Source organism: Peromyscus maniculatus, chromosome 8 (genome assembly GCF_049852395.1).
Source record: "Peromyscus maniculatus bairdii isolate BWxNUB_F1_BW_parent chromosome 8, HU_Pman_BW_mat_3.1, whole genome shotgun sequence".
In the NCBI taxonomy this organism is placed as follows: Eukaryota; Metazoa; Chordata; class Mammalia; order Rodentia; family Cricetidae; genus Peromyscus; species Peromyscus maniculatus.
In genome coordinates this window covers 55,308,661-55,325,787 of record NC_134859.1, presented here as the reverse complement: position 1 = coordinate 55,325,787, position 17,127 = coordinate 55,308,661, and the positions used below count along the sequence as shown (strand labels likewise).

General features: G+C 52.6%; 1 protein-coding gene across 14 annotated transcripts in view; it reads right to left on the bottom strand.

Moving 5' to 3' along the window:
* Mink1 (misshapen like kinase 1) overlaps window positions 1-17,127 on the bottom strand; it is a 56,058-nt gene that overhangs the window by 9,345 nt on the left and 29,586 nt on the right. For all 14 annotated transcript variants that reach the window (XM_006994131.4, XM_076542761.1, XM_006994125.4 and 11 more), the window contains exons 2-12: window positions 9,375-9,440; window positions 7,766-7,822; window positions 7,552-7,677; window positions 5,464-5,574; window positions 5,112-5,202; window positions 4,589-4,719; window positions 4,158-4,212; window positions 3,926-4,004; window positions 3,177-3,352; window positions 2,821-2,890; window positions 1,634-1,850 (exon numbers count right to left, since the gene is read on the bottom strand). In XM_006994131.4, coding sequence (XP_006994193.1) covers window positions 1,634-1,850; window positions 2,821-2,890; window positions 3,177-3,352; window positions 3,926-4,004; window positions 4,158-4,212; window positions 4,589-4,719; window positions 5,112-5,202; window positions 5,464-5,574; window positions 7,552-7,677; window positions 7,766-7,822; window positions 9,375-9,440 — 1,179 coding nt within the window. The remainder of the gene's footprint in view (window positions 1-1,633; window positions 1,851-2,820; window positions 2,891-3,176; window positions 3,353-3,925; window positions 4,005-4,157; window positions 4,213-4,588; window positions 4,720-5,111; window positions 5,203-5,463; window positions 5,575-7,551; window positions 7,678-7,765; window positions 7,823-9,374; window positions 9,441-17,127) is intronic.

Below are 17,127 nucleotides of genomic sequence, written 5' to 3'. Positions count from 1 at the left end.
TTGCACCCCCAATCTGACTTTGCCCTGAACTCTTAAGAGATGGATGTTAGTGACAACCTTCGGCCAGCAGGGGGCACCAAGTGCCTGTGCACAGAAGGGCAACCATTGGATTTACAGAACCCCCTTCATGAATCGGTCGTCCAGGACACGCACAGGATATTCTTTCTGGCCAGTGTCTGTTCCCGTCCCAAACAAGACCAACAATAAAATGGCCAAGAGCAGGCCTCTGGACCCTGACACACAGAAGCACTCTTCCTGTGGGGAGGCTGCTGGCCAGGCCTCGGTCACTGGCTACCGACTGCTATGACAGAGAACAGCAAAAAGTCTTCATCAAGCTTTCTTGCAAATTTCTTCTTACTCAGTAAGAACAGAGGCCTACGCTGAGGAATGGCAGATAGAGGAGATGCTGGGACTACTGCCTCCGAGACAATGTTTCTGTTGTTTAGTTACAAATTTTGAAAAAAAAAAAAAAAAAGATTTCTTTTTTTTTTTTTTCCTGGTTTTTCGAGACAGGGTTTCTCTGTGTAGCTTTGCGCCTTTCCTGGAGCTCACTTGGTAGCCCAGGCTGGCCTCGAACTCACAGAGATCCGCCTGCCTCTGCCTCCCGAGTGCTGGGATTAAAGGCGTGCGCCACCAACGCCCGGCCAAAAAAGCAGATTTCTTATTCTCCATCATGCATCAATAAGAAGTACATTCACACACACACCAAGTTGTTATTTGTGTGTGTGTGTGTGTGTGTGTGTGTGTGTCTGTGCGTGCGCGCGCGCATTACTAGAAATCAAACCCAAGAGTCTCAGGTATGACAGGCTCTACTGCTGAGCTGTAGCCCCAGCCCCCAATCCTTTTTTTTGAGACAAGGCCTCAACTTGACTGGCCTATAGCTGAGGCTGACCTATAACTTCTCATCCTCCTGCCTCCTCCTTCAAACTGCTGGAATTATAAGTGCACACCACTGCAACCAGTTTTATATGGTGCTGGGGATTGGACTAAGGTTTCAGGCAGGCCCTCTATGTGTACTGAGCTACACAGCCTTTTGGTCATTTTGGGGTTGTGGGGTTTTTTTTGTCTTGAGACTAGGCTGGTCTGGAATTATTCATCTTCCTGCCTCTACCTCCCAAATGCTGGGGGTAGAGGACAAAGCCACCACACCTAGCTGTAATGTTTTAATGAGTAATAAATATAACAAATAGAAAACTGTATTTAAACATAAGATTCTCTTCAACTAAAATGAATTCCCTATACCTACCTTCAATTAGTCCAAAACAGGAAGGCTATACTTTATAACTAAAGAATCAGAAGTCCGAGAAGGGTCCTTCCAAAGGGTCTTTTCTGTTTGGAGCAGATCAGCTACCCCAATAAACCTGGGCGCAGACCTGCAGCCAGCTGAGACTGACAGTCTATGGAGCTGGAGCGCCCAGAACGGAAGGAAGTGTGAGCAGAAACAGCTCTACCATGGCAACAGCCTTCGCTTTTCAGAGATGGCTCTGCTCTGACCATCCACACAGGCTGGGCAGGGGGACCGGGACCTGGAGACGGAGCCTCCAGTAACAGTGGAGTCTTTCCCCGAAGCCTGAGAAGAGCTTGGCAAGGCCGCTGTGGCTCCTTGCTCTCCCTCCTGCCCTGGCGGACCCACCTCCTCCACGCGCCGCCGCTCCTCCTTCTGCTCTTCTATGCGCCGCTGCCGCTGGTGCAGCAGGTGTTTGATGTGGGCCTCGGGGTCTCGCTGCTGCTGCTGCTGCAGCTGCTGTTGCTGCTGCTGCTTTAAAGCCTCCGAGTTGCTCTTGTTCTCCTGCTGGAGTCGGAGGAATTCTCGGCGGAGTGTGGACTCCCCAGGCACATTCATGATGGAGCTGGAGGATTGCGGCACAAAGGCACATGGAGGTCAGAACATGCGGGTGGGCAGCCTGCCTGCATGGATGCCTCCACCTGTACCGGACACCCTGCCGATGGCCGATCCCAAAGCGGGGCAGACTTGTCTTCTCTTCTGTCCCTCTGCCCTGTTTCAGACAGGGCCTGTAGCCTGGACTGGTCTGCAACTTGCTATCCTGCTTCAGCTCCCAAATGCTAGGATTAGAGGCATCTATCGTCACCTGTGGCTTCTGTCTAGTGTTTAGTGCCGTTGTAAAGATTCCAGCCTATACCTGTGTCAGGCCTAAATCAACCTTCTCTCTCTCTTTTTTTAAAAAAAGATTTTAGTTATTATGTATACAGCATGTATGACTGTGGGCCAGAAGAGGGCACCAGATCTCATTACAGATGGTTGTGAGCCACCATGTGGTCAGTGGGAATTGAACTCAGGACCTCTGGAAGAGCAGCCAGTGCTCTTAACCTCTGAGCCATCTCTCCAGCCCCTCCAACCTTCTCTTTACCATTCATTTATTTCACTCTTTGTCATACAGGGACTCCATTCATTCATTCATTCATTTATTCATTCATTCATTTCAGTTACAACATTTAGTACGTATACGCATGCATGCCTCCCCTGGCCCCCAGCTGAGGATGGAACTCAGGGCCTGTACCACTGAGCTAAATCACTGAGCATGCGTGCTTGTAAGCGGCACATGTGTGTATGTCTGAGTGCACCACAGCATTCAGACGGAGGTCAGAGGACAACTTGGGAGAATTCTCTCCTTTCAACATGCAGATCCCAGGAACTGCAGCTTGGGCAGCTGCCTCTGCCTGCTGAGACAGTTCACCAACCCAGGGACTCAGTCTGTACAAGCTTCTATCTCTTAGGTGCCGTTACCTGAGAAGCCCCAAAGCCCAGGATCACTGTTGTCCCTTTGGACAACACACACAGACCCCACCTGCCACACCCACCTGGGCTCGCCTTCCTCTCCATGGCTGTCTTCCTCCTCTTCGCTGCCACTGTACTCATACTCCGTCTCCTCTGCAAAGGCAAGAGCACTGGTGCTTTCCCCCCAAAGCTCCAGACCTCAGCTGGGAACACCAGTTCAGTCTGTGTGCAGAGCCCAGCCCGAGGCACCTCCCTAACAGGCCCACACGCTCCCCCGAGCACAGGCTTGGAATGAGCTTTCTGTGAGGACGGCACACAGCCGTCCTCGCCTGCAAGGCTGACTTGAGACAAGTGGAAAAAGGCCCCCTGGAGCTGCAAAGCCGGAGGAGACCGGGCAGAGACACCCCCCAAGCCCTCCGGTCCTGACCCATCCACTGACCTTTCTCACCCCGCTTCTTCCGGGAGCGGTCAATGTGGTCCTTGAGCTGGATGCGGACCTGCCGCTCTGTGGGCTGGTCTCGGATGAAGGGGAACTTCAGTAACTGTTCAGTCGGCGGGCGGCTCAAGTAAGTCTTGATGAGACACGTGTCAATGAAGTCAGTGAACTTCTTCGACCTGGAAACAGTAGTGGCTCACACTGGGAGGCCCTTTAGTGGTTCACACTGGGAGGCCCTTTGGTGGTTCACACTGGGAGGCCCCTTTAGTGGTTCACACTGGGAGGCCCCTTTAGTGGTTCACACTGGGAGGCCCTTTAGTGGTTCACACTGGGAGGCCCCTTTAGTGGCTCACACTGGGAGCCCCTTTAGTGGTTCACACTGGGAGGCCCTTTAGTGGTTCACACTGGGAGGCCCCTTTGGTGGTTCACACTGGGAGCCCCTTTAGTGGTTCACACTGGGAGGCCCTTTGGTGGTTCACACTGGGAGGCCCTTTGGTGGTTCACACTGGGAGGCCCTTTGGTGGCTCACACTGGGAGGCCCCTTTGGAAGGGGAGTCCCAGAAGATGGTGGGCCATTTATGTCTGAACTGTCTTCCCCTCCTGGCTTCTCCCAATCCCAACCCCAGCTGCTACCTACAGTCCCCACACCTCCTCTACGGCGGACACCGAAGCCTGAACACAAGGAAGTGTTAGGGGAGGGCGGCCCTGCCTAGAAACCTTTCTTGTCAGACTGAAGACCCTCACAGACATACCATTTCTTTGACTTGAGCCTGGGGGGAGGGTTCCGAGGGATAAGGAAGAGAGCCCGCATGGGGTGCATGTCACACAGAGCTGGGACACAGAAGAGACACTATCAATGCCTTTGCCTTATCGAGAGCCAAGGAATCCCTCCCTCACTGACTTCTGAAGTCCACCTCCTCCCTATGCCCACTCCCTTGCCCTCCCTCCTGCCCCACCCTACTCCAAGGTGAAGTCAGCACTTACGAGGGGCCCCCTCTGCCATTTCGATGGCTGTGATTCCTAGAGACCAAATGTCACTCTAAAGAAGGGAAAGCAGGGACAGGTATGAATTGTTCCTGACAATATTACATAACTCCCTTCACCCAGCACCCCTATCCTCACCCTTTCTTCCAAATCATTCCACCTTCCCATATAAACATTTCCTGCTGTAAAATACTGGGTCTTCAATGAGTTTATTGTAAGAGTCTTGCCAGGAAGCCCTGAGGGCCTCACGCTGAAACCCCGGGTTTTGGCTTCCCAGGCCTGGCCACTCGCCTTAAGATGTTTCCGTCTCTTCCTGTTCACACGTCACTTCCCCTCACCCTGCTCATGCCCCCAAACTTTTAATCTACCCGTTACCCCATTTCACTTCCTAACCCCAGCAGCCTCAGCACTTCTGCGCTCCCACTTCATACCCTGTAGTCATAGGTGGCATCAGGGTTCTCATCACAGGCAATGACTTCTGGGGCCATCCAGTATGGGGTCCCAATGAAAGTGTTCCGCCTGCCCACAGTGCGGTCCAGCTGAGCACTCACCCCAAAATCCACTATGAGACATGAGGAAGGGGTCAGCGTGAAATCCCTCTCTACTCTTCCGCTTCATACCACTACATGCTCTCATGTGCCCGGCCTGAAGCAGCAGAGGCCCTGGGCGATCCTACTCAGAAACCTCAACATCCTCTTCAGGACGGCATCGCAGGCAGGAGAGAACTCAATGCCCTGTCTCCACAGAAGGGTGTAGAGCAGCTGCGCCCTGATGGGCAGCAGGTGAAAGGCTCCTCGGGGTTTTCGGCAGGAGGCAGACATCTCGGTGTGGGAGATGGGGACAGGGAAGAGGCCCCCTCAGCACAAATGCAGTTGGACCTAAGCCAGACACGTGAGGAAGGGGACCCTGCTCCCTGGCTTGACAGCGGAAGGGCCTCAGAAGGACCCACAGTACCTAGCTTGACTTCGGCATTCTCTGTCAGCAGCACATTCTGCCCCTTGATATCTCGGTGGATCACCTTGTGGGCATGGAGATGGGCCAGACCCTGGGACAAAAGAGCGGGGAGAATCACACACTGTGCTGGAAGGGGTGGGAAAGAGCATGGAGGTGTGAAGCTAGCTATCAGTCCTCACTTCAGGGTGAGGCCGAAGGCGCAGACATACTCAACCACAGCTGGAATTATCCTGGGTGTGTGTGTGTGGGGGGGGGGCACTCTTCAGAGTGGCCAGCGCCTTCCCCGGTGGGACGATCAGCACCCACGGAGAAGCTCTAGCCAGGGCGGCATGGGGAAGGGCTTCCAGCTCACCCTGAGAATTTCCCTGCAGATGTAGGCAATGCAATCCTCCTTCAGCGCGTTCCCTTTGGTGTTCTTTACCAGGTCAGTCACCGAACCAGCACCACAGAACTCCATCACCAGCTGCTCCCAGGTCCGCCGAGGAAAGAGTCAGAAAGAAAAATATCTGTCAGGCAAGGCCTCTGCCCCCAGCCAGGCCCCGGAGGAAGACCAGGGAGGTGTGGAGACCAGAACTGGAGGAGTCCAACAGCAGGGCTGGACGGTCCCTTAGCAGCCGCAGGACTTGCTGAGGTCGGAGAAAGGGCACACAACGGGGAGAGTGACTGGGAGCGAGGCACCCGCGGTGTCAGCACAGCGACGCGGGTCAGCACAGCGATGCGGGTCAGCATCTTCCTTGAAGGGCCTGTGCTTTTACCGTTCTCTCCCTAGATCCCAAACTGTCAGAACCACTGCCCAGAGCAGAGGTCGGCACCTACAGGCGGCCAGGGAACCTGGGGTTGGCTGCTCTGTTCTGCTTTGGAAATGTGCTGCTGCTGTTGTTGTTTTCTGGGACAGGGTCTCACAACGTAGGTCTAGCTGGAACTCACTATATAGACAAGGCTGGACCTGAATCCAGAGATCCATCTGCCTCTGCTCTGAGTGCTGGGATTAAAGGCGTGCGCCACCACCACACAACCCTGTAAGTTATTCTTATGTATACATGGGGTGCTACGGATTGAGGCGCTAGGCAAGTACCTACCAGTGAGCTACACCCAGCCTGAATCAATGGATAATGGATTTACCCCCCACCCACCCCTACCTGTGCGTGTGCGTGTGTGTAGAGAACTTCATCAAGTTAGACTAGCTGGCTCAATAAGCTTCCAGGGATCTGCCTATCTGTCTCCCATTTTTTACCATCATTGGGAGTACAAACATCCACTGCCATGATCAGCATTTATATGTGTTCTAAGGATCCAAACTCATGTCCTCACACTTGAAGGGCAAGGGCTCTACCAACTGAGCTTTCTCCTCGGTGTGTTTTCACTATGTTTAATGATTAGGGTGAAACAAAATCAAAACCCCTCCCCCGACAAAAGCCCAGAGTCCTATTTCATGATACACGAGGATAGTATTACATTTTAGTGACCTACTATAAATTTGAGGATTCAGGCACACTCATTTTCGGTTGAGTGAGGGTCTTTCTATGTAGGCCAGGGTGGCCTCAAACGTATGGTCCTCCTGCCCTCAGCCTCTTGAGTGCTGAACTGCAGTGTGAGCCGCTACGCTCAGCTAGCCAGCTCATTTGTTTTGTACTGTCTACTGCTTTCACAGTGTCAGCAGGACCGAGTAATAGCAACAGCAAACACGACCACCAAAGCCTAAAGCATTTACTATGGGGACCATCACAAAAAGCTCAACATCCTGGACTCAGAGGCAAGAAGGGCTGAGTCTGCTACGCAAGTTGATGGGGTCCCACTCAGTGTGCTGCTGGAGAGAACTCAGGAGCAACTACACTAAAATCCACATCTCGTTCAGGAGCAGGCTGGCTGGGACTGGTATGTTTGCTGTGCCATCAAAGTAATTCGCATGTGCCCTACTACTGGGGCAGTAGAGCACAGTGGGCGGGGAAGAGGCCCAGTACCCTATACATTAATTAACAAGAGAATGGTCACTACTGCCTAGCCGCCAGTCCTCAGCGGTCTCCCAAATCCCTGGAGCCACTGAGACTGGGACTGGGACTCAGGGTCAGCCTTGCAGGGTATATAGAAGATGCTTATTAAACAGCTGAAGTCTAGCTGACTTCCAGCACGTTCTCCAAAACTCCCAACAGCCATAATGATGTCCCTTGCCGCTCCCCCCTCAGGTTATGGGCCCGGCGCCACAAAGGGTGAAGCCAGGAACTCCGTGGCACCAGTGTCCAAGCTGGGATCCCTGTCACCAAACACACAAGGGGACAAGACATTGAGCACACGAGACTGAAAAGCAGAGTTCTGTGTGAGCCATGAGGTTCCTCTGGATCCACAATGTAGGCAGGAACATCAGAACAGATCCTGGCCTCGAGTTCCACATGGGTGGCCAAGGGCAGAAAAATCTGGGAGGGGCGGGAAGGGCATTCCTTACCCAGAGCTGGTCATCGTTCCCGGGAGGGCTTTTCTTGATGAAGGCCCCGTAGTAGGTGGCGATATTGCGATGGTGAGAGTACTTCTTTAACATGTTGATTTCCTGCTTGATCTCTTCCTCCTCGTCCTAGACAAAAAGGGGGGCGGCAAGGCCTGAGATCCTACAGCCCCTTCCGATGCCAGCCAGCCCCACCCTTCCCAACCTCATTCCCTACCTCTGTGACGTCCATGACCTTGATGGCAGCCAGCTGCCCAGTCTTGACATGCCGACCCTGTGAGAAAGGCAAGTACAGTGAGTGGGGGGGGTCGGGATATGTGCTCATTTAGGAAAATAACGGAGAGGGATGAGTCTGGGGAAAGCCAAGTCTCTTAGTGTTTTTCTCCCTTAGAACGTGCCCTTCACGTGATCAGACGCCTTGCTTTACAAAGCGGACGGCAGAAGGGAGGCTCCTGGGCCGTCACAGCTAACACAAAACTGCCCAGACATTTCTAGGCTGTAAAGATGAAGGCCCTAACACCTGAGGGGCAGGACAGCCGCCACTCCTCTGTTCCGGCCTCCCTAGCGGGGACTTCTCCACAACCTGAGGAAGGCTGCAAAGGGGCTAGGCCTCCCCACCTACGCAAGATAAGATGTCCGGTGCTTTCCTGGCCCGGCTACTCTGGAAAGGAGGCCTTTCCCCGGATCTATCTCATGCCCAAGGGGTTTTACGTTACTAGGGAAAGAAGAGACGCACAGCTGAGTGTAGGAAACGCAGGCAAACAAAGGGGCCAGCTGACCTGGGCCACACCTACAGTCATCAGACTTCATAGAGGGAAACCTTTCAGTGTGTTTGTGCCACAGCCTTCTCTACCTCAATTCCAACCCCACCCCACCCACCCTGCCAAAATCCTTTAAGAACCATCAATGGCTTGGACAACAAAGTCCCAGGCTTCCTGAGAAGAGCAGGATTGGACAGTAGCTGTTCATGGGAAGGGCATGGGCATTGCCACCCATGAGTCCTGTCTTCAGCAGCCACCCACCCACGACCCCAAGCAGAGAAAAGCACAGCTGTCTATATAGACACAACCCAGCAGGAGCTGTGCACGTCTGCTCCCCCAAAGCCCATGCTTACGAAGGGAAAGGGGCAGATGAGAGAGCTTGGTAGTCCCAGTGACCAGGAGACTCAGGCAGGGCACCCATGGAAATATCAGGAGCTGTGCCTTGAGATGAAGCAGCAGACTAAATGTCTGGGGGCAGCACCCACTAAACATCCCTTCATTATGTGGACATTTCACGTATGGGCGGAGGCCCGGCCACTTGAGAGGGCTGAGCTGGCCAAGCTGAAAGGCTATCAGGGGCAGAGGAAATGCCACTTCTGTGGGCAAGAGAAGCAGCTCAGAAGCAGGAGCTCCGGCTGCTCCCTGCTTGCAGGCAGCTGCAGGAGGTCAAGAAAGCTGCTTCCTCTCTGCAGGCCACCAGTGAGGTCCCGTCAACCCCAAGTCTCTTTGTGGTCTTGGGAGGTGTCAATGCACTCTTCTGGCATGGACTGTGAATTTCCAGGTGAGCTCTGACACCCACATCCCCATGTGCTCTTCCTGCTTCCTATCCCACAGCCACCAGCTGCAGCCAGTTCCTGCCACACCCAGGAGCGTGTCTGCACTCAGAGATGACGTCTCCCTTCTTTCTGCTGTTGCTCTCTGTGGTCTGTGCCTTCCTCCCTCTTCGAGGGCCCAGCCTGTCATCCCCTGTAGCTTCCCTCAGACTGCCAGACCCAGGACACACTTCCTATGTTACTCTAAAGAGGGCCCCGCTGGTTTGAAGGCTTATTTTGTTCCACGTCTCACCTTGTACACCTGTCCATAGGTTCCATTGCCGACCACCTCCACCAGCTCAAAGATCCCTGCAGGGTCCTGGGAGGAGGGAGAAGAACAAAGTGTCATCACTTCAACAAGGCCTGGGATGCTGAGGAGAAGGAGGTGTCAATCAGGACATGAGTGGCAGGGAAGGCTATCACTTAGGGACTGTGGAAAACCCTGGTGGCTAGATGCCCTTCCCAGGATGGTCAGAGTCAATGTCCTATGGGAAGAGTTGGGGGGGGGGCGGGGGGAGAGAACGTGGAAGTCAAGAACCCGGTGACTTTTCAGAGACGCACTCTTGACTCCCGACTCACTGGCCAGCTTGGTATCTGCACTTCCAGCAGCAAGTGATGGTGCCCAAGAACAAAGCCCTGGCTGGTCTAACCTCACTTTCAGTGAGGTTATGCCTACAAAGTACCAGGACTCGGGCTGGCAGTATGTGCCAATAAGAGCTTATTATTATTGATATTACTTTAAAGGCAGAGATGAAGGGCTGGAGAGACGGCTCGGTGGTTCAGAGCACTGGCTGCTCTTTCAGAGGGCTAGATTCAATTCCCAGAACCCACAAAGGAGCTCACGACTGTAATTCTAGTTCCAGGGTATCAGACACTTTCACACAGACATACATGCAGGCAAAACATTGGGCACATGAAATAAAAATAAATTAAAAGGGTGTGGGGGGGGGGGTGGCAGAGATGAGCCTTGCTACCAGGGGACAGGAGGTACCACCCATTGGTCTCCCCTCCCTACTCCTCTTAAAATAAGGGCCTCCAGCTAGGACACGACGTGTTTGGGGCATGTGAAGGATTCTCCACACAACGAGAGAAAGGGCCTCTTATTGCTGGACTGAATTCTGTCTGTCCTCCTTTTCTGAGCCACGCAGTGCCAGGAGAAGGCCCACAGGCTGAACAAAGCTTTCAAAGATGCCCCTCCTCCTGCTGGTTCAGAGCCGGCAGCCTGGCCTCTGACATGTCTGTCATCCTACCCTAAAGCCTCTCCTACCCACACTCTCCTGGCAGGACTGCCCCCCACCTCCAAACTGGGAGGTGTAGCTGCAGAGACTGCCCTCCCCCATCCTGCAGGAAGGGACCAGGAGTGAGAACACCACCCTGGAATCAACTCTCTAGGCAACATGTGAAGTCTCTGGGCTGATCATCCTAATATCCCCTCTCACTGGTTTTAAGAACCAATCCAGGATTTCTGAAAATAAAAACATCCTGTTGCACTGAAGGGATCTACAGGGACAGGCTCTAGGCGCGGGGGAGACCAGGAGACCCCTGCCCAAGACGTTTTAGGAATGTGTGCTCCGCACTCTGTCCATTTTCTCAAAGAGGAAGTGGAGGGCAGAAACACACCCTGGCTCCCTCACAGCAGGGCTCACAAGGCATTGGGACTGCATATTTACTTGCTGGGAAACTCCCTGGAGGAAGTGCCCGAGTTCTTGCTCTCCAAATCTGCCCTGCATCTCAACCAGACCTGGCACTCAGCAGCCTGAGACCATGTACCCCATCTTTCCCAAGGGCCTCCTCCTAATCCTTGATTACAGACCTCATGTCAACAGTCAATTACTTGGCTAGCTACCAAAAGGCATTTGTGTGGGTAAGGGTGCGTGCATGCCATTAGGCGTGTGTGGAGGTCAGAGACAACTCTAGACCATTGGTCCTTTCCTTCCACGAGACCTCGTTTCCACAGGGTCTCTTGTTCACTGCTCAGTGTGTCAGGCTTGGTACAGAATGTGTGGAAGGAGGGCAACTTGTGGGGGTCTGTTCTGTCCATCATGTGGGTCCTGGGGACCAGAACTCAGGCTGTCAGGCTTGGCAGCGGCACCTTTACCCAATCAGCCACTCACTGGCCCAGTCTCTGAAACCTCCTTAACGTGTCTAAGAAATCAACAAGACTCCAGGGCAATGAGAACAGTTCAGCCACTCACTGGGGCTGGAGGCAAATCAAAGGTCTGCCTGGCCCTGACGGCAACAAGGAACACGGAGTTTAGCTGTAGTGCTAGGTGTGGAGAACACAGTTCCCCAGGACCTTCCCAGGAGGGGCTCGTCCATTCCCAGGCTTCTCGTGCCGGCTTTAGCAAGTCTTGAATCTCACTTCATTCAGTCCTTTCAGCAGAGAGAGGCAGGAAAGTAGACTGATGGGTGTGGTTTTTCTGAATCTGATGGCTTGCTAAAGGCTCAATTCGCCACAAATCCCCGCCCCCCAACAGGGTTTCTCTGTGTAGCTTTTGGAGCCTGTCCTAGAACTCACTCTGTAGCCTAGGCTGGCCTTGAACTCACAGAGATCCTCCTGCCTCTGCCTCCCCAGTGCTGAGATTAAAGGTGTACGGGGGGGGGGGGGGGGGGGGCGGGGGAGGCGCCAAAATGGTTTAATTTTAAAATCAAAGTTCTCAGTCTGTCTCTTTACATACATGTATTTGGGTGCTGAGGAATGAGATCATCTGAGGACAGACCCATGGACCCAGACACTGAGATTCAGAGTGTTTCAACCCTGCTTTCTGACCCTCTCTGCTGGCTGGAAAGGATGAGTCAGAGAATCCGGGCGGCGGGCGGGGGGGGGGGGGGGGGGGGGGGGGGGGGGTTGTGTGTGACATACTGGTCACAGCACCTGGCCCCACTAATCAGCTACAGCATCTTTTCTCACTGACCCCCTTGACTCCATGCTCTGTATCTCCTCCCCTGCGCTGGTCACCTGGTCCTTTCTCCTTCCATGTCCTCGGTTTATTCTCAGTTCTGTCAGCTGCCACTTCAGACCTGTCTGCTCTACAGACCTCTTCCCCTCTCTCCTGCAGACCCTCCCCCCACCTCTCCCTTCAGCTGCCCCTGCACACTTGAACCTCCTGAACTCTCCTAAGCTTTCTTTTCTGCTCCCAAACCAGAGTGACGCCCCACTGCTTGAAGACAGTCCAGCATCAGCGTGCCCATCGTGAGTCAGCCAGTAAGCACCGTGCCTGCCTCCAGCTGCCCTGCACGGGCTGAGCCCGGGTCCAGGGAAACTGATGAGACCTCATCTCACTGCACCTGTTACATTAGGTGCCAATAACTCCACGGCAGCTTCTCAAGCAGGCACACCAGCTCTGCCATACTGAGAAGTGCGTCACCTCACCATCTGACACGACGACACAAGGCTGATTATACGTCATGAGACAGCTGAAAGCCCAAACAGCACTGAGGGGCCGCTTGGTGTGGTGACACACGCGCCAGGAAGTGGCCTTCTGGTGAGAACGTGGGTATCTATCGGCGGTATGTCCTCGGCAAGTGTTTGTTTGGGGCCTCATTTTTCTTCAACAAACTGACAGGGAAAGGCTGTGGTACAAAGTCTGTTCTGTGGTTCTTCTCTTCAGCTCTAACTCAGAGTGTCCAACGGGCTCAAGAGGAGACAAAACTTGAGGGTTTTGGAGGCTGGATGTTTCAAACCACACGTAAAGACTGAAGGGTGGCTTGGCCCATGCCCTGCTGAGGAACAGTGCCGCGGTGAAGACACTCCTCTGAGAAGTCAGGAGACGAGGGAGCGTGTCTATCATGCAGTTAAAAACAAGGGTCTGATGAAAAGGCAGAGAAAAGAGCACAGGACAGTGGAGTATAAAGAAGCCAAGGCCAGCCTGAGGAACAAAGGACAGACACCAGAGGATGTGGGGAGGACAGAGTGACCAGACAGTCTCAAATGCTACAGAGCAAGTCAGAGGACACTGCAGAGACCCCATCGGCCTCAGCCTCTAAACAGCCAGTGAGAGACTTCAAGGGAACCGCACTTGTGGGAGCGGAAAGCAGAGCGGGGGGGGGGGGGGGGGGGGGGGGGGGGGGCAGAGGAAATGGGAGGGCAGAGAAATCAAGGCGTGTGGGAGCACCCTCCCAGAAACATTCTGAGAGCGGAAGAGGGAAATCAGATGACGCCTAGAGAAGGCAGCAGGGTCAGACAAGGTTCTCAAGATAGGGTAGACCTCTCATGACTGTGGCTGGAAGAAGACAAAAAGAGGAGACAAATCAAGTTTTTTTTTTCTTTTTTCCCCAAGACACGGCTTCTCTGTATAACCCTGACTGTCCTGGAACTCGCTCTGTAGGCCAGGCTGGCCTTGAACTCACAGAGATCCATATGCCTCTGCCTCTCAAGTGCTGGGATTAAAGGTGTGCACCACTACCGCCCAGCCAAGGAATCAATTTTTAAATAACATATATGTTTGTATGTACACCTGTCAGGTTTTGCTGTTGTGGTTATTGTTTCTGTGGTAACTGTCAGGCAAACGGTCCACCTCTGAGCTACATTCCAGAGTAAGCAAACTATTGTTCTCTAAGGTAGTGACAAAACCCAGTGGTGTCTGAGTCTCTCTCTGCATACCCAATGATTCAGGATGCCTAGAGGCCTAAGAATTTAGGGTTGACTTGGACACTGATTGGACAACAAATACATCTGTCCTCGGTCACCGTCTTCAAAGGTGAAGAGCCTCTACAGGGGCCACCGTGCTCCCTGGCTGCCTGGCACCGCTCTAACGAGCGAGCGAGCGCCGGAGGCCTCCCTAGCCTCCTCCTCTTAGTCCCAACCACCCAGCTACCCAAATGGAAGGACACTAAACACCAGGATGGGGTAACTCCTGAGATCCGCTGAGGTCACGAAGGCAGCTAAGCAGGAAAGGGTGCTTCAGCCTCCCGCCCAGACGTGGAAGGAGAAGACCACCTCCACAACGTCGTTCTCTGACCTCCACGGCACAGATTCCCCTCCCCAACACACAGCACACCTACACACAAATAATAAACTCATAATTTAAAAAAAAGAAGACGATGACGAGGGGCTGGAGAGAGGGCTCCGAGTCAAGAGCACGAGCTGCTCTTCGAGCTGAGTTGAGTTCAGGTCCCAGCACCCACATGGTGGCTTACAACCATTTGTAATCCAGTTCCAGGGGATCCAATGCCCTCTTCTGGCGTCTGAGGGGTCCTGTCTGTACCTGCATGTGGAGCACCTAAAACTCACGAGGGACACACATGGAGATATAAAAATAAATCTGTGAAAAAAAATAAAAAGGAAGATGAAGGAGTTTAATAATACTCAGTGCTCAGTGGCCTTGATAGAGCTGGAGCTGGAGGGAAGTTCACTTCCAGTTAGAGTGAGGACATACATGATGTGGAAAGCCTTCAGAACCTTGAATCAGTAACAGTTTCTAATACATTACACCTAAACCAGGCCAGGCATGCATGTTGGCATACATCTCTAGCCTCAGCTACTTGGGAGACGGAGGCAGGAGGATGAGTCAGAGACTAGCTTGAACAATATATACCCCCAGATAAAGTCACAAGTAAAAAGCTATGCAGACGTGTAGCTCAGTTGGTACGGTGCACACCTAACACACACCAGGTCCTGGGTTTGATCCCTAGCTCTCCATACACCCAGTGTGGTGATGCACACCAGGAATCCCAGCAATCCAGTAGTGATGGGAGGAAGATCATGAGTTCAAGGTTATCCTCAGCTACACAGTGAGTTTGGGGCTATCTGGGACACAATAAATGAGTCTGTTTCAAAAGGGTGGGGGATACTTAGGGAAATGGTTCAGTGCTTGCTGCCTAAGTGTGAGGATCTAAATTAGCTCCCCAGTACCCACAAAAAAGGTGGATGCGGCAGCTCATTGCCTTAAAACCTGGGGGAATGGTATTCCTAGAGCTTGCTGGCTAGTCAGCCTGGCCAATCAGTGAGTCCCAGGCTCAGAGAGTCGGTCTCAAAAAGCAAGGTGGAGAAATAGAGAAAGCAAGTATGATGTTAGTGTCCCTCCTGACAAGCACATGCACAAACACACACAGACTCCTGCAGATTCCCAGTGGCTTATGGTGACATCCAGAGATCTGCGCCTCTCTCAACCTTCCACTGAGCAACTTCTTTTGCAGCAGATGGTGATTAACACGAGACCCACAGCTGGTCACCTTGTGGGCAGTGTGAGAGTAAGAGACTGTGGAGCACACAACCTAAACACCACACACAGCCCCCAAGCCGTGGGATCACTGTGGAAGAGGGGGCTGTATGACAAGGAAACTGTAGTCACATCAGGACAGTTACACGCGTGGACTCACGGCGATTGAGACAGCACGCACAAGACCTGCACAAGCTCAGACCAGACACAGGCCCAGCATGGAGGGAGGGGATTGGTGGGCATGAAGCCTCCTACCCCAGCCAAGGATCCACTGGCAAGGAGAGGGAGAATCAGTTTTCTTTAAGGGTGTGCCCTTATTTGAACAGCACATATTAGACTTGTTTTTTAAATTTTGATTTGTTGTTTTGTTTTCTTAAAAAAGGAGAACACTGCTAGTTTTAGGACAGCCAGGGCTACATAGAGAAACCCCATTTCAAAAAAGGGGTACGTGCATGCGTGCATGTGTCTGGAGAGCTGGCTCAGAGAACTTAAAGCTCTTACAGAGGACCCAGGTTCAACTCCCAGCACCCATATATTGGCTCACAACGGTCTGTAACTCCAGTTCCAGGGGATCCGGTGCCATCTTCTAACCTCCAAGGGCACCGGGCATGCAGCTGGCGTACATACAGGTAAAACATTCATAAGCATTAGAAAAACAAAACAAAACAAAACAAAACAAAACAAAACAAAACAAATAGCAGCAGGGAGTTAGAGGTGGACCTGGGAGTAGCTGGGGGTAGTGGTGAATATGGTCAAAATACACCACAGGAAATTCCCAGAGAATTAAGCACTTTTTTAAAAATATTTTTCCTCGGGTCCTTCAGATGGCTCAGTAGGTAGAGACACACTGGCCTTGCTACCAAGCCCAATGACCTGCATTCAATTCCTGAGATCCAACAGTGGATGGAAAGTGGACGGAAAACCATTTCCTCAGCTGTCCCTCTGACATCACGCACACGGTGTCACGCACTCTCACACACAAACACACATGTGGTGGTTTGGATGCAGATGGCCCCCACAGGCTTACCAATCTGAATATCTGTTTCCCAACTGGCAAACTGGGAAGGATCAAGAGGAGTGGCCTTGTTGTCCCAGTGGCAGTGTGTCACCGGGAGCAGACTTCAAAAGCCCATGCCAGGCCCCATCTGGCTCTCTCTGCCCGCTGGTGCAGATCAGATGTTAAACTCTTAGTCACCACTCCAGCGCCTGCTCCCAGGCTCCCCACCAGGACGATCATGTATTAACCCTCTGAAACTGTAAGCAAGCCCCCAATTTAAACACTCCCTTTTATAAGTCGCTTTGCTCATGGTGTTTCATTGTACCACTAGAATAGTAACTAAGACAAATGCAAATAACTAACTATTGTTAAAAGGATACCTGGGCTGGAGAGGTGGCTCAGTGATTAAGGGTGCTTACTGTTCTTACAGAGGACCAGGGTTCAGTAGCCAGCACCCAAATCAGACAGCTCACAACTGTCTCTAACTCCAGCTCCAGGGGTTCCAACACCCTTCTGGTCTCAACAGGTACCTGCATTCATGTTCACATACCCACACACAGATACATGCACATAGTCATAATTAAAAATGTAATGAAAATATTTTTTAAAGGATTCCTACATTTCATCCACAAAAAAAGACAAATAACACTCTGGGAGTTCAACGATAGAGCACTTGCCCACTGTAGTATGCACATGTGTAAATAGCACACATTTGTACACTCGGATGTGTGCGTGAACACACACACACACACACACACACACACACACACACACACACACACACAGTATGGGAGTGGCCACCATGGCCATCTGTAAGGAGTCGGTAAAGCCTGGTCTCTATGTGCTGG